Source organism: Mobula birostris, chromosome 13 (genome assembly GCF_030028105.1).
Source record: "Mobula birostris isolate sMobBir1 chromosome 13, sMobBir1.hap1, whole genome shotgun sequence".
Lineage (NCBI taxonomy): Eukaryota > Metazoa > Chordata > Chondrichthyes > Myliobatiformes > Myliobatidae > Mobula > Mobula birostris.
The window spans coordinates 51,950,358-51,966,848 of NC_092382.1; the positions used below are offsets into that span (position 1 = coordinate 51,950,358).

General features: G+C 44.6%; 1 protein-coding gene across 1 annotated transcript; it reads left to right on the plus strand.

Annotated features, from left to right (window-relative positions):
* The first annotated feature begins 2,091 nt into the window (after positions 1–2,091).
* On the plus strand, positions 2,092–12,686 carry LOC140206834 (uncharacterized). Its single transcript, XM_072275075.1, has 2 exons — positions 2,092–2,113; positions 7,405–12,686. Exon 2 carries the CDS (start codon positions 7,811–7,813, stop codon positions 8,906–8,908), a length of 1,098 nt encoding a protein of 365 aa, XP_072131176.1. The 5' UTR covers positions 2,092–2,113; positions 7,405–7,810; the 3' UTR covers positions 8,909–12,686.
* The last annotated feature ends 3,805 nt before the right edge of the window (positions 12,687–16,491 follow it).

A 16,491-nucleotide genomic window follows, 5' to 3' on the forward strand; every position in this document is an offset into this window, starting at 1 on the left:
AATTCAAAAGAGTTGGATTCCCATCAATAGCCCACCCATAACTGCATATTGCATTTGCAAATCCAGTAGAACTGTAATTTCCTTTACACAAATTGGGAGATAATTGTCCCTCCAAAATTGAAGGAAACACTTCAACTAGTACACAGATAACCTCCTACTCTGCAAATCAGAGGAACCTAATCTGCTCAAAGTGAAGGGAAAACCATGCCATCACAGATACACTAACAGCGGGAAGTGGCCGTTCACCTGCTCCATGTGTGTGAAGAGGCTCATTCAGTTAACCCACCTTGTGATGCTCCGGTGAATTCACAATAAATAGAGGCCACATTTCTGTCCGGAGTGAACAAAGAGTTTTACTCAATCATCCCAGCTGCTGCAACAGCAGCAACTTCACATCAGGGAGGAAGTTCAAATCAGCTCTATGTCAAATGTTTAACCATCACGGTGACTGAAGGCAGCTGCAGGTTCATGAGGAACTGTTACTGTCAGATTCTGCAGTTCTTGCGGCTGCTCATCGCACCCAGGACTGAACCCTGGTCACTGAGCATTGGAGGAGTCCGTTCTGCTGATGTTAGCCTTAAACTAGACTGGTGTTTAATATTCTGGATCTGTGAAAGATAAAACAGTTCTATATTCACTCCCGTGTCTCAGGTACTTGCTGTCTCTACCACATTCACAATGTACACTAGAGAGGCCACTCGGCCCATCTGGTCCCTGCCAATGTTTCATGTTCCATATCAGTATATCAATATCTATCCCTGTCGTTCCCCTCTCACTCTCCCTGTGATGACAGTTTACAACTAGTCACCACCCCGTGGGATAGGAAATTTCCCTTGAATATTATGGAATCATGGAAATTTACAGCACATTACAGACCCTTTGGGTCCGTTATTCCGACCATGTAACTTACTCTAGAAACAGCGAGAATTACCCTATCGCATAGGCCTCTATTTTCCTAATCTCCATGTACCTATCTAAGAGTCTCTTAAAAGACCCTGTTGTATCCACCTCGACCACCGTTGCTGGCAGTGCATTCCACACACACTACTCTTTGTTTAAAAAACTTAGCTCTGACATCTCATCTGTACCTACTTCCAAGCAGCTTAAAACCATGTCCCTCGTGTTAGTCATTTCAGCCCTGGGACAAGCCTCTGGCTATCTACCCGACCAATGCTTCTCATCATCTTATACACCTGCATGAATTTCCTGCATGATTTTCTCCAGACTGAATAAGACAATGAGCTCACTGTGGTTTTGCCGTTCCCCAGGGCTCTGGACTAAGGTGGTTAAACTCCTTCTTTCCTGCTCTTTTTAACTTTTTGGGCCGTTTTCACTAATTTCAAACGACTGTGCCATCGACAGCTGGGTTGTTGCAATGCACTGCTGAAGTCTGACAGCAGACTAGAGAGTGAATCTTCGATGGACCAGAGTCAGACCCCAAGGGTTGCCAGCCTGAGTCAGGGGTTTGGGGTTCCAGAAAGAGATGGGACCGAGAGTTTACAAGGAGGGGGGAGAAGAGGAATCAGATCAGCTGGATGTGGCTACAAATGAAAGATCAAAAACATTTGGAAGCTGGTTGATCAAAAAAAAAGTGGTTAATTTCTGCAAAATACTGGTGGAAATCAACAGATCAGGCAGTCAATGTGGAGAGGAACAAATAAGCAACGGTTAGGCCGAACCCCTTCAGCATGCATTGGCTGTGTACACCTCTGCTTAGTTGCTGCCTGAACTGCAGAGTTCCTCCAGCATTTTGTGTGAATGTGTCCACATCTCCTGTAACAGCAGAATCTCTTGTGTTTTATATCTGCAGTTGTAAGAACGTTCTACTTTGGCATTAAACATGCGGAACGTTTGCTGATGTTAAGTGTAATGTTTTATGGGAGCTGCATTCTGTGTTAAACGAGCTGCTGAGTTTTCTACACACAAAAACTGAAGTATGTACTTGAACCGTTGCTTGCAGAAACTTTCAATGGCACTGTGATTAGCTTGAACACTGAGGCGTAACACTTTTCGGGGTCGCTGAAGCACCGATCGAATGCGCAGGCGTCAGGGTTGCGGATGTCCCGAATATCACGCATGCGCAGTACACAAAAGGCCTCGGATATCGCTGCCGGTGAGTGTTTCTCCGTGCGCCCGTTTTCACTACCGACTGAGGGGCAATTGCTGTGACTCCCGGAAACTGTGCCCCGCGATCCCGGGACAGTCCTGTTCTCTTCTCTCTCTCTCATCCCCACGATCCCTGCACGGACCCCGGGGAGCTTAGGCTGATGAGGGAATGGGAACCGATGGATCTCTCAGACAGAGCTGAGCTCCAGCTATCAAAGGGTTAGGAACTCGGAGAAAGGGAACAAAATCTTTTACATCGCCAGTTCTGATAATCACCTTTATTTTACCTCCAATCACAAACAAGAGACATTCTGCAGATGCTGGAAACCCAAGCAACACACACAAAATGCCGGAATTCTGCATTAGTACACTTTTCCACAGATGCTGCCTGGCCTGCTGAGTTCCTCCAGCATTTTGTGTGTGTTGCTTGTTCTACCTCCTCTTGTTCCGGACCTTTCTACCCGTGAGGACATGTTTTGACCCATTCATTCTGTGAAGATAATGATATCAAACACCTTTGCCCTGGGCAACAAATAGCTTTCACATCACAAATCTGACTACTGCGCTTCCCTTTATATTCACTGGCATTACTGCACCATCAATGAGTTCACCACAGTCAGTCATTTGGCGGAGGCTTCAGGGGAAATATTTATGTACAATACAGAAACTGTGTGTATTGCGGTGATGCAAAAGCTTCTGTATACTTCCAACAAATCCTCAAAGCAATGTATAACTTCCTTGTTTATGCTTAGAGCCTTTTTCAGGTGTATAAGATGATGAGGGGCATTGATCGTGTGGATAGCCAGAGGCTTTTTCCAGGGCTGAAATGGCTCACATGAGGGACATAGTTTTGAGCTGCTTGGAAATAGATACCGAAGGGATGGCAGGGGTAAGTTTTTTACACAGAGAGTGATGGGTGTGTGGAATGCACTGCCAGCAGTGGTGGTCGAGGCAGATACAATAGGGTCGTTTAACAGCCTGTTAGATAGGTACATGGAGCTTAGAAAAATAGAGGTCTGTGTGCTAGGGAAATTCTAGGCAGTTTCTAGGTAAGTTTCATGGTTGGCAAAACATTGGGCTGAATGGCCTGGAATATGCTGTAGATTTCTATGTTCTATGTTGAACAGCGAAATAACTGGCTATCCTACAATCCTCTGATAACTCTCCCGGCACAAAGGATGATTTAATTATCTCTGCTAGGGCCCTGACGATTTCTGCACTTGCCTCCTGTAGGGTCCGAGGGAGCACCTTGTCATGCCCTGGAGATTTATCCACCCTAATCTGCCTCAGGATAGCAAACATCTCCTCTTCATTAATCTGTACAGGGTCCATGATTTTAATGCCGCTTTTCCACACCCTCACTGACACTGTGTCCATCTCCTGAGTAAATAAGATGAAAAAAATATTTAAGATCTCCCCCATCTGCTTTGGTTCCACACGTGGATTGCCATTCCAGTCTTCCAGAGGACCAACTTTGTGCCTTGCAATCCTTTTGCTCTCAATCTATCTCTAGAATCCGTGAGGCTTATCGTAAGTCTTTTCTGTGAGGGCAATCTCATGCTTTCTTTTAGCCATCCTGATTTATTTCCTCCTTGTTCTCTTGCATTTCTTATACTCCATAAGAATCTACCTGCCTATCCCTGTTATGCAACTCCATTTTGTGCTTCACCAGGTTCTCAATATCTCTTGAAAACCAAGAGATACAGTTTCCAACTTTACCTTTTATTCTGACAAGCACATACCCGCCTTGTACTCTCAAAATTTTGCTTTGAAGGCCTCCCATTTACCAAGCACACCTTTGCCATAAAGCAGCCTGTCACAATCCACAGTTGCCAGATCCTAGTGTCATAATTCCAGTGTTGTTCCATGCCGTGAACACATCTGCCTTTCCTACGCTGCTCCCTGTATTGAAATATACAGGGCTCAGCATATTCACTGCGCCATGCTCAACGTTTTTCATTCCTGACTTTGTCTGAGGACTGAACAACATCTGTCTCCACAACCCCTCTACTATCTGTTCTGTTATTCAGGCTCCCATTCCCCCTGCAACTTTAATTTAAATAACCCCTTCCCCCAGCTCCCACCATGCAACTCCATCACCCCTTTGTGCTTCTTCTCCCAGGTCAATAAAAAGGAGGTGCATACCAGGTACAGGCAGATAGGAACAAATGGGGTACTTATGAAATACAGGAAATTCAAGTTAAAATAAAAGAAGGCATGAGGTTGCCCCAGCAGACAAGATTTAGGAGACTCCTCAGGGATTCTGCAGACAGGTTAAGAGCAAAAAGATTGCAAGGGGAAAGTTAATCCGCTGGAAGATCAGAATGATAATCCATATGAGGAGACCAAGTAGATGGGGGAGATAGTTTTTTTGCATCCGTATTTGCACAGGAGTTGGACACAGTCTACAGAAGTGAGGCAAAGCAGCATCAACTTCATGGACCCTGTACAGATTACAGAGGTGGAGGTGTTTGCTGTCTTAAGGCACATTACCGTGGATAAATCACCAGGGCCTGACAGGTTGTTCCCTAGGACTCTGCGGAAGACAAGTGCAGAAATTGTCGGGGCCCAAGCACAGATATATAAATCAACCTTAGTGACAGGTGAGGTACTGGAGGATTGGAGGACAGCCAATGTTGTTCTGCTGTCCAAGAAAGGCTCTAAAAATAAACCAAGAAATTGTACTTTGGTGAGCTTGACATCAGTAGGGGAAGGTTATTGAAATGTATGTGCAGGAACCAGATATATAAGTATTTGGAGAGATGTGGACTGATTAAGGATAGACAGCATGGCGTTGTGCATGGTAGGTCATGTCTAACCAATCTTATAGAGTCTCTCGAGGAAGTTATCTGGAAAGTGGACGAAGGCAAGGCAGTGGATGTTGTCTACATGGACTTTAGCAAGGCACTTGACAGAGTCTCATATGGGAGGTTGGTCAAGAAGGTTCAGTCACTCAGCATTCAAGATGAGATAGTAAATTGAATGAGACACTGTCTTTGGGAGAAGCCAGACTGTGGTAGCAGATGGTTGCCTCTCTGACTGGAGGCCTGTGACTAGTGGTGTGCCTCAGGGATCAGTGCTGGATCTGTTGTTGTTTGTCATCTATGTCAGATATCTGGATGATAACATGGTTAGCTGGATCAGCAAAGTTGTGGCTGACTCCGAGATTGGTGGTGCAGTGGACAGTGAGGAAGACTATCATGGCTTGCAGTGCGATCTGGACCAGCAGTGGACAGTGAGGAAGACTATCATGGCTTGCAGTGCGATCTGGACCAGCTGGGAAAATGGTTTGAGAAATGGAAAATGGAATTGAATGGAGACAAGTGTGAGGTGTTGCACTTTGGTAGGACCTACCAAGGGAGGACTTTCACAGTGACTGTTCAGGCATGGAGGAGTGTTGTAGAAGAAAGGGATCTGGGAATACACGTCCTTAATTCACTGAAAGTGGTGTCACAGTTAGATACGGACAGAAAGAAAGATTTCAGCCCATTGGCCTTCATGAACCAAAGTAGTGACAATGATAGATCTTTATACTTTATACTTTATCCTTCATTGTTGCCAAACAATTGGAACTAGAACGAACAATCATCACAGCGATATTTGATTCTGCGCTTCACACTCCCTGGATTACACATATTAAATATTAAAAATAGTTAAAATTAGTAAATATTAAAAATTTAAATTATAAATCATAAATAGAAAATAGAAAAATGGGAAGTAAGGTAGTACAAAAAAAACGAGAGGCAGGTCCGGATATTTGGAGGGTACGGCCCAGATTCGGGTCAGGATCCGTTCAGCAGTCGTATCACAGTTGGAAAAGAGCTGTTCCCAAATCTGGCCATACGAGTCTTCAAGCTCCTGAACCTTCTCCCGGAGGGAAGAGGGACGAAAAGTGTGTTGGCTGGGTGGGTCGTGTCCTTGATTATCCCGGCAGCACTGCTCCGGCAGTGTGCGGTGTAAAGTGAGTCCAAGGACGGAAGATTGGTTTGTGTGATGCGCTGCGCTGTGTTCACGATCTTCTGCAGCTTCTTTCAGTCTTATGGATGTTGACTTGTAGAAGATATTGGTGAGGCCTAATGTGGAGTCTTGTTTGCACTTGAGGTCACCTACCTACAGGAAAGATGTAAAAGAGGTTGAAAGAGTTCTGAGAAAATTCACAAGGATGCTGCCAGGTCTGGAGGACTTGGGTTATTGGGAAGGATTGAACAGATCAGGACTTTATTGCTTGGAATGTGGAAGATTGAGGGGAGATTTGATTGTGACAGAGGTGCACAGATAGGGTAAATGCAAGCTGGCTTTCTCCACTGGGATTGGGTGGGCTACAACCAGAAGCCATGGGTCAAGTGTGAAAGTTGAGATGGTAAGGGGAACATGAGGGGAAACTTCTTCACACAGACCGTCATCCAGGTGTGGAATGAGCAGCCAGCACACCTGGTGCCTGCAAGCTCAAGTTGAACATTTCAGAGGTTTGTACAGGTACCTGGATGGTAGGGGTATGGCAGTAGAAAGTTTAAGTAGCTCGGCACCAACCAGATGGGCCAAAGGGCCTGTTTCTGTATTGTATTATTCTATGACTGTGACAAGAACCTGAAATAATACAAAAACTCACTTTAAGTCCTTTTACCAGCTGTGCGGACCAACCATTCATCTCAGCAGGAATTGTTTATATGGTGTTAAAACTGTGGCACTTTAAGTTAGTAATACATGAAAGAAAATTCCAGCTGCACGTTAACAAAGGCTATTCGTGTGAGAGTGTTTCGGTTACTGTGGGGCCAGGCACCCATGTAGCTCAGTGGGAACAGGGAATAATACCAATGGAGAGAGTCAAACTGAGCCAGGTCACAGATTGGGGAGGGTAGAAACATAGAAAAAAAACTACCCCATAACACGGGCTCCCTGGCCCACAAAGCTGTGCCGAATATGGCCATACCTGAGAAATTACCTCTAATTTTCTGAGCTCCATATACCTGTGCAGGGGTCTCTTAAAAGGCCCTATTGTATCCACCTCTGCCACCGTTGCCGGCAGCCCATTCCACACACTCAGCACTCTCTGCGTAAAAAAACATACCCCTCACATCTCCTCTGAACCCATTCTCATAGAGACAGAAAGAACATCAGAGAATTTGATGATCATTCCAGATACCAGCACTGTGCCCAGTTAGAAGATGATTTCTCTCTCCAACTTGGGTTGAACCTCACTGTAACAGTGTGATGTCAGATCACACCTTGACAACCCAAGTGATCTCATCTGAACTGTTGTCCTACACCCACTGATAGATTTTGTAAATCTTTTTACAGGTTAAAAGTGACAAGGAATTTGTCTATGGGAATCTCGAACATAACACGCCTGATTTGCTGTCTTGGTCCAGATATTTAACAAGTGGAGCAAGGGATTCACTCAATCATCCTTCCTGCTCAGACTGTGGGGAGGGATTCACTCGATCATCTGACCGACTGGCACGCCCGTCATTTCACAGGGGGGAACCCGTTCATCTGCTCAGACAGTGGGAATGGATTCAGTTGGTCATTTCAACTGAAGGTACATCAGCAAGTTCACACTGGGACAAGGACATTCACCTGTTCTGTGTGTGAGAAGGGATTCAGTCGGTCTTCCCACCTGTGGACACACCAGTCAGTTCATACTGGGCAGAGGCTGGTCATCTGCTGAATTTGTGGGGAAAGATTCACTCGGTCATCTGACCTAATGGCTCACCAGCGAGTTCACACTGGAGAGCAGCTGTTCACCTGCTCAGACTGTGGGAAGGGATTCACTTGGTCATCCACCCTACTGAGACACCAGTCAGTTCACACCGGGGAGCGGCCATTCACCTGCTCAGACTGTGGGAAGGGATTCACTTGCTCATCTAAACTGAAGGTACATCAGAGAGTTCACACTGGAGAGAGGCCATTCACCTGCTCAGACTGTGGGAAGGGATTCAGTTTGTCATCTCAACTGAAGATACATCAGCGATTTCACACTGGGGAGCGACCGTTCACCTGCTCGGACTGTGGGAAGGGATTCACTTCGTCATCTGAACTGAAGGGACATCAGCGATTTCACACCGGTGAGAAGCCGTTCACCTGCTCAGACTGTGGGAAGGGATTCACTCGATCATCTGACCTACTGGTACACACGTCAGTTCATACTGGGGAGAGGCCGTTCAAATGCTCAGACTGTGGGAAGGGATTCACTCAGTCATCTAAACTGAAGGTACATCAGAGAGTTCACACTGGGGAGAGGCCGTTCACCTGCTCAGTGTGTGGGAAGGGATTTGCTCGGTCATGTCAAATGAAGGCACATCAGAGAGTTCACACCGGGGAGTGGCCGTTCACCTGCTCAGACTGTGGGAAGGGATTCACTTACTCATCTCATCTGAAGGAACATCAGCGAGTTCACACTGGGGAGAGGCCGTTCACCTGCTCATACTGTGGGAAGGGATTCAGTCGGTCATCCCACCTACTTGTACACAAGTCAGTTCACACTGGGGAGAGGCCGTTCACCTGCTCAGTGTGTGGGAAGGGATTCACTCAGTCATCTCAACTGAAGGGACACCAGTCAGTTCACACTGGGGAGAGGCCGTTTACCTGCTCAGACTGTGGGAAAGGATTCACTCGGTCATTCCACCTACTGAGACACCAGCGACTTCACACTGGGGAGAGGCTGTTCACCTGCTCAGACTTTGGGAAGAGATTCTCTCAGCCAAATCAACCAAATGTGCATGACTGCGTTCACACTGGGGAGAGGCCGTTCCCCTGCTGTGAATGTGGGAAAGGATTCACTCAGTCATCTAACTTTATGTAACTCTCCCTTCAGCTAGCAGCTTAATATAGGGGGTGATAGCCCCCCAGCCCAGCCAAACTTAAGAAATCTCGTTTGGGTGGATGCTGCGTGATGTCTCCTCTGTTACAAATCGGTACCATGAAATAACAAATGGTAAACAATATCTGATTAAATGATTGAACTTTATAATTCTTACTTTGACTGAGGCTGAGGAACTGGTGTAGGGGACAGGGTTTCAGATTTCAGGATCATTGGGATCTCTTCTGGGGCAGGTGGGACCTGTACAAGGGAGGCGGGTTACACCTGAACTACCAAGGGGACTGGTGTCCTTGCGGGGAGGTTTGTTAGTGCTGTTGGGGAGAGTTTAAACTAGGTTTGCAGGGGGATGGGAACCAGAGTGCCAGAGCAGATAGTGGAGCGGGGGTGAAAATAAATGATGTTAAAAGCTCGTGCAAAGCCACAAATAGAATGGTTGTGAATGGTGGAAACAATCTTCTGAGGTGTGTCTATTTCAATGCAAGGAGTATTGTGTGGAAGGCAGACGAGCTGAGGGCATGGATTGACACATGGAATGACGACATTATAGCCATTAGTGAAACTTGGCTGCAGGAGGGTCAGGACTGGCAGCTTAATGTTCCAGGGTTCTGATGTTTCAGACGTGATAGAGGCAGAGGAATGAAAGGGGGTGGGGGGTGCAGGTGGTAGCATTGCTAGTCAGGAAAATGTTACAGCAGTGCTCAGGCAGGACAGATTAGAGGGCTTGTCTATTGAGGCCATATGGGTGGAGCTGGGAAACAAGAAAGGTATGGCCACATAAATGGGGTTGTATTATAGACCACCCAATAGTCAACGAGAATTGGAGGAGCATATCTGCAGAGAGATAGACAACTGCAGGAAGCAAAAATTAGTGATAGTAGGGGATTTTAATTTTCCACATACTGATTGGGTCTCCCATACTGTTAAAGGTCTAGACAGGTTAGAGCTTGTAATATGTGTTCTGGAAAGTTTTCTAAATCAATATATGGAGGTACCAACTAGAGAGGATGCAATATTAGATCTCCCATTCGGAAATGAGTTAGGACTGGCGACGGGAGTGTGTGTAGGGGAGCACTTTGGTTCCAGTGATCATAACACCATTAGTTTCAACTTGATCATGGATAATGATAGATCTGGTACTCGGTTTGAGGTTCTAAACTGGAAAAAGGCGAAATTTGAAGAAATGAGAAAGGATCCAAAAAGCATGGATTGGGACAGTTTGTTCTCTGGCAAGGACGTGATTGGTAAGTGGGAAGCCTTCAAAGGAGAAATTTTTGAGAGTGCAGAGTTTATATGTTCCTGTCAGGATTAAAGGCAAAGTGAATAGGAATAAGGAACCTTGGTTCTCAAGGGATATTGGAGCTCTGATAAAGAAGAAGAGAGAGTTGTATGACACGTATAGGAAACAGGGAGCAAATAAGGTGCTAGAGGAGTATAAAAAGTGCAAAACAAAACTAAGAAAGAAATCAGGAGGGCTAAAAGAAGACATGAGGTTGCCTTGGCAGTCAAGCTGAAGGATAATCCAAAGAGCTTTTACAGGTATATTAAGAGTGAAAGGATTGTAAGGGATAAAATTGGTCCTCTTGAAGATCAGAGTAGTCGGCTATGTGTGAAGCCAAAAGAAATGGGGGAGATCTTAAATGGGTTTTTTGCGTCTGTATTTACTAAGAAAACTGGCATGAAGTCTATCGAATTAAGGGAAACAAGTAGTGAGATCATGGAAACTGTACAGATTGAAAAGGAGGAGGTGCTTGCTATCTTGAGGCAAATTAGAGTGGATAAATCCCCAGAACCTGACAGGGTGTTCCCTCTGATCTTGAAGGAGACTAGTGTTGAAATTGCAGGGGCCCTGGCAGATATATTTAAAATGTCGGTATCTACGGGTGAGGTGCCGGAGGATTGGAGGATGGCTCATGTTGTTCTGTTGTTTAAAAAAGGATCTAAAAGTAATCTGGAAAATTATAGGCCGGTAAGTTTGACGACAGTAGTAGGTAAGTTATTGGAAGGAGTACTAAAAGATAGGATCTACAAGTATTTGGATAGACAGGGACTTATTAGGGAGAGTCAACATGGCTTTGTGCGTGGTAGGTCATGTTTAACCAATCTGTTAGAGTTTTTCGAGGAGGTTACCAGGAAAGTGGATGAAGGGAAGGCAGTGGGTATTGTGTACATGGACTCCAGTAAGGCCTTTGACAAGATCCCACATGGGAGGTTAGTTAGGAAAATTCAGTCGCTAGGTATACATGGAGAGGTGGTAAATTGGATTAGACATTAGCTCAATGGAAGAAGCCAGAGAGTGGTAGGAGAGGATTGCTTCTCTGAGTGGAGGCCTGTGACTTGTGGTGTGCCACAGGGATCAGTGCTGGGTCCATTGTTATTTCTCATCTATATCAATGATCTGGATGATAATGTGCTAAATTGGTCCAGGTGCAGGTCAGTAGGACTAGGCAGAAAAATGGTTCGGCAGAGCCAAGAAGGGCCAAAAGGCCTGATTCTGTGTGGTAGTGTTCTATGGTTCTATATGGTTAGTGAAGTAAACAAAAAAAAAGGGCCCACTCTCTCCATTCGCATCTTCTCATCTCTCCACAACAAAAGACCACGAAAATCCCTCTTCCAGACTCACAAGAAAGAACATTTCTCTCATTGGATGACCCCGCACTCCAAGACCCTGTTATCTCCAGTCATAACCTAAACATTGCTGCTACAGAGAAACCATTACCTCAGCAGTGAAACACTGCACAGAGGCCGTTACATTAGCAGTGGAACCTTACAGTATGTTACACTTGTGACACACTGCCGGGTTCACACTGGGGAGAAAGTTTCAATAAGCTGCATGCTGGATATTTGTCCATCACAGTTGCTGAATGCAATTTCGAGAGTGACTGTTGGTGCTGAACTCTGCAATTATTGCTCATGCTCACCACATCCAGTTCTGCACCCTGGTCACTGGGCATGGGAGGAGTTTCTTCTGCTGCATATTCACCTTTAGTGGAACTGGAGTTTAATATTCTGGATCTGAGACAAATAAATCAGTTTATTTTAAACTCTGTCTCTGGTACTTGGTGAATTTATAACACACCTAGTGTACAGTAGAGAATCAACTCAGGCCAGCTGGACCCTGCCAGTGATTCAGTTCCATGACGGTCAATTTAAATCCTGCCCTGTTGTTCATCTCTCGCTCTCCCTGTGCTTATGGGTTCCGAACAGTCACCACTCTGTGGGTGAAGAGGTTTCCCTTGAATTTTCTGCAGACTGAAGAAGCCGAGCTGACTGCAGTTCTGTCTGAGATGTTCTTCGCCCTGAAATCTCTGGGCTGAGGAAGAATGACATTGGTCGTTAACCTCCGTAATGACGACTCATTTCCACATTGTGGGTCATTTTTCCTGCTTCTACAGGGTTGTTAGAAAACACCACTGTCCTCTAAAGACTGAAAGCAGAATGGGAAACCATCCGTTGGATGTTCAATGAAACAGGGTCAGAAACCAGAGGCAGGTCTGCACAGGGCAGAGTTTGGGGATCTTGACGACGGTCGGGGTAAGAACGTATGATGAGGAGAAGGGAATCAGCAGTGGGGCGTGGCAACGCATGACAGAGTAACAACATTTGGAAGCTGACTGAGAGCGAAAATCTTTCAGTTGTCTGACTGATGACACAAACAATGCCTGTGGTGAGGTGCTCCACTGGTTGAGGAACGTGTGTGTGGAGAATGGTTTTATCTGTTGAGGGAGTTGTTCCTGCTTGTTTATCCTGTAATATTATATCCGGATGGTTATTATGGATTGTCCTATCTGAAATAATGTATTGATTATCATATAATTTGTAATATTTTGACTCTGAACTGGATCAGGCTTGAAATGTGATGCCTTTATGAAGCGATGGAGGGCCTTCATGAGTTTGTATTTTAAAGCAAGATTTTTGTGAATATTATTTGCCATTTGATTGTACCTTTGCAAGTAATCAGATTGAGTTAAACTGCTGCAGGTTCCTGGAATGTGTTGGATTGTGTCTGGTTTCTCTTGGCATTTTCTGCACTTACTGCCTTGTTATTATATGATTATGAAGACACGTAGTCCTCTTTTATTGTCATTTAGTAATGCATGCATTAAGAAATGATACATTATTTCCTCCGGTGTGATATCACAAAACACAGGACAAACCAAGACTGAAAAAACTGACAAAACCACATAATTATAACATATAGTTACAAAGAGTGTAACAATACCATAACTTGATGAAGAAATCAGTGAGCACAGTGAAGTTCAAAGTTTCTCAAATGTCCCACATCTCACACAGACGGGAGAAGGAAGAAAAACTCTCCCTGCCATGCCGACCACAATCTGACTCTGAGTCATCCGAAAACTTCAAGCTGTGATCAGCTCTCTGACACCGAGTACTGAGCGCCATCTCTGTCTGAACGATTCGACCTCCTCTCGGTCACCAAAAGCAGGCAAGGCCGGGGATTTTGAGGCCTACCCTCCGAAAGTTTCACGACCACACGGTAATGACAGCAGCGAATGGGCATTTCATAAATTTCTCCAGATGTTCCTCTGTGCTTTCACGTTCATTCTCCATCAAATCAGAGTTGTCCACGGCCCCTATTTAACAGATACAACATCATTTTTCACCGGAGGGCTGTGCACACGCCGGCGTGCCGCCATCTTCTCCTCCCACCGTGTTTGTGCGTATTTCATGTATTCACATTTTTTTTTCCTTTTGTTAACCAGCTTGTCCTATATTTCTGCAAAGACCCCCTCTGTTTCTGGGAAGAGGTCTCCAACTCTCAGTCAGGTGCTCGATGCTTCCTAGTCACCATCTGGTCTGCTCAGATCATTGGGATGTCTCCCATGGAGGGTCATACTCATTCCACTGGTTAATGTTTTCTTCCATAGTGATGATTCATTTTTCTGAGTTGTCCTCTCATTGAAGTTTTCTGGTCTGTATTTCTTATCATGATGGCATATACACACACATGGAGTTCTGAATCCTGTTCATTTTTGATGAAAATATATACTTAGAAATTGTATCTGACCTTTGTGTGATATTTTTTTCATGTGTGTTACTTCTCTAGCTCCTGTCCAAGTTAGTGTTAATCTAAGTGGGTTTGAGCGTAAATATCGTTTCAGTTCTTATTTATCTTTAAATTTTACTGATTGAAATGGGACCAAGATATTTTTATTAAAAAAAGTCAGTGTCGGTATTGATGGAAGTGTTTATTGTCTTTGTTGTATTTGTTAACTATTGAGCTGTTTGGCAGGTTTTTTTAAGCCTTCAGCTAAATTTTGTCAAAGGTTTTCCCTATTTCGCACTACTTTCTATTTTCTTTGCTTGTTGATATTCCAGATACATGGATATCAAGAGTCCCGATGAAGGGTCTTGGCCTGAAATGTTGATTCCCATCCATAGATGCTGCCTGACATGCTGAACTCCTCCGGCAGTTTGTGTGTAGTTCTCTAGATTTCTAACATCTGCAGGTCCTCTTGTTTCCCAGATACTTATATGCTTCTTGAAAGAACAAGCTGGTAGTGGGGTTGTGTGGATCTATTAGTAAAATATTAAATAAAATCATTATAAAGAAGTGGCGTAGGGTTGGAAGGTGTAGAATCTGTGGGTAGAATTAAGGAACAGCAAATGTCAAAAAAAAAATCCCTGATGGGATTTCTATAGAGACCCCCAAACAGTAGTGAGTATGTGGTCCACAAATTACAATGGGGGATAGAAAGTGCGTGACAAAAGGGCAATGTTACAATAGTCATGGGGGATTGTCATGCAGGTGATTAGGAAAATTAGGATGGTGTTGGTCTCAAGAGGAGGAATTCCTAGAATGCCTACAAGATGGTTTTTTAGAGCAGCTCGTGGTTGAGACCACTAAATAATTAAATGTCAATAAATAACGAGAGCAATGGTTGTAACCCTAGGGACTTTAATTTTGAAAGGGTACGTTGGTTCAGGGGATATTTGCAGGATGATTTGAGTGCTTACAAAGAACTGTATGATCTAAAAAGGTGCGAGGCTCAGCAGCCAAGCAAGCCTTCCACATCAGCCACAGCAGACGACAAACCTTGACCTTCGACATCGAGGCGGGCAGACATAGGAGAAGATGAGCTGCCTGCCTGATGGAAACAGACGACACCCCAATGTCCCATCACCCCAACCCCCAGACCGCGTATAGATAGTGATTCGCGGAGAATGCAGCGGTAGCCGGGAGGCACACAACACACCTTTAAGAAAAAAGCCAAAATAAACATGCTAATTAATTATGTGTCGGGCGGCACCTAATTAATTTGCATGTTTATTTCGGCTTTTTTTCTTAAAGATGTGCTAGATGCCTCCCGGCTACTGCTGCATTCTTCGCGGCAATATATCGGTCGGCGGCCCAGAGTGTGGGGGCCACTGCACCATCCCAACCTGCGACGACTCAGCCTAACACAACACCATCAGTGTGCTCGGCGCTGTCCCGATTCTGGTAAGTGATACCAAACTGTACAGACATTATTTCTACTTTATATGGGCTGTGTATTTTTACGTGTTATTTGGTATGATTTGGCAGCTTCGTAGCTTACAGGTTACCAGAGAGAGTGTTCTTGCCAACAGCGCTTGCATGAGATTTTCTGCCGAGAGCGCTTGTGTGAGATTTTCGCTACGGAGAACAGTGCCGGCAATGATAGTGGAAAAGTATTTCTACTTTATATAGGCTGTGTATTTATCATATCATTCCTGCTTTTACTATATGTTACTGTTATTTTAGGTTTTATGTGTTATTTGTCATGATTTGGTAGGTTGTTTTTGGGTCTGCAAACGCTCACAAAATTTTCCCATATAAATAAATGGTAATGGCTTCTTCGCTTTACGACTTTCGGCTTACGAACCATTTCATAGGAACGCTGTACCTTCGGATGGCGGGGGAAACCTATATTTCTGCTAGGAAACCCTCTGTTTCTGGGAAGAGGTCTCCAACACTCAGTCAGGTGCTCGATGCTTCCTTGTCACCATCTCATCTGCTCAGATCATTGGGATGTCTCTCATGGAGGGTCGTACTCATTCCACTGGTTAATGTTTTCTTCCATAGTGAAGATTCATTTTTCTGAGTTGGCCTCTCATTTAAGTTTTCTGGCCTAACTTTCTTATCACGACTGCTTATCAGATACTTTCATGCTTCTTGAAAGAACAAGCTGGTAGTGGGGTTGCGTGGATCTGTTGGTAAAATATTAAATAAAATCATTAGAAAGAGGTGGCATAGGGTTGGAAACTGTAGAATCTGTGGGTAGAATTAAGGAATGGCAAATGTAAAAAAAAATCCTTGATGGGAATTGTATAGAGACCTCCAAACAGTAGTGAGTATGTGATCCACAAATTACAATGGGAGATAGAAAGTGCGTGCCGAAAGGGCAATGTTACAATAGTCATGGGGGATTGTCATGCAGGTGATTAGGAAAATTAGGATGGTGTTGGTCTCAAGAGGAGGAATTCCTAGAATGCCTACAAGATGCTTTTTTAGAGCAGTTCAGGGTTGAGACCACTTGGGGATCAGTTATTCCGGATTGGGTGTTGTAATGAACCAGAATTATTTG

Coding starts and splice junctions, on each gene's coding strand:
- LOC140206834 (XM_072275075.1), top strand. CDS start 7,811: ATGGCTCACCAGCGAGTTCACACTGGAGAGCAGCTGTTCACCTGCTCA.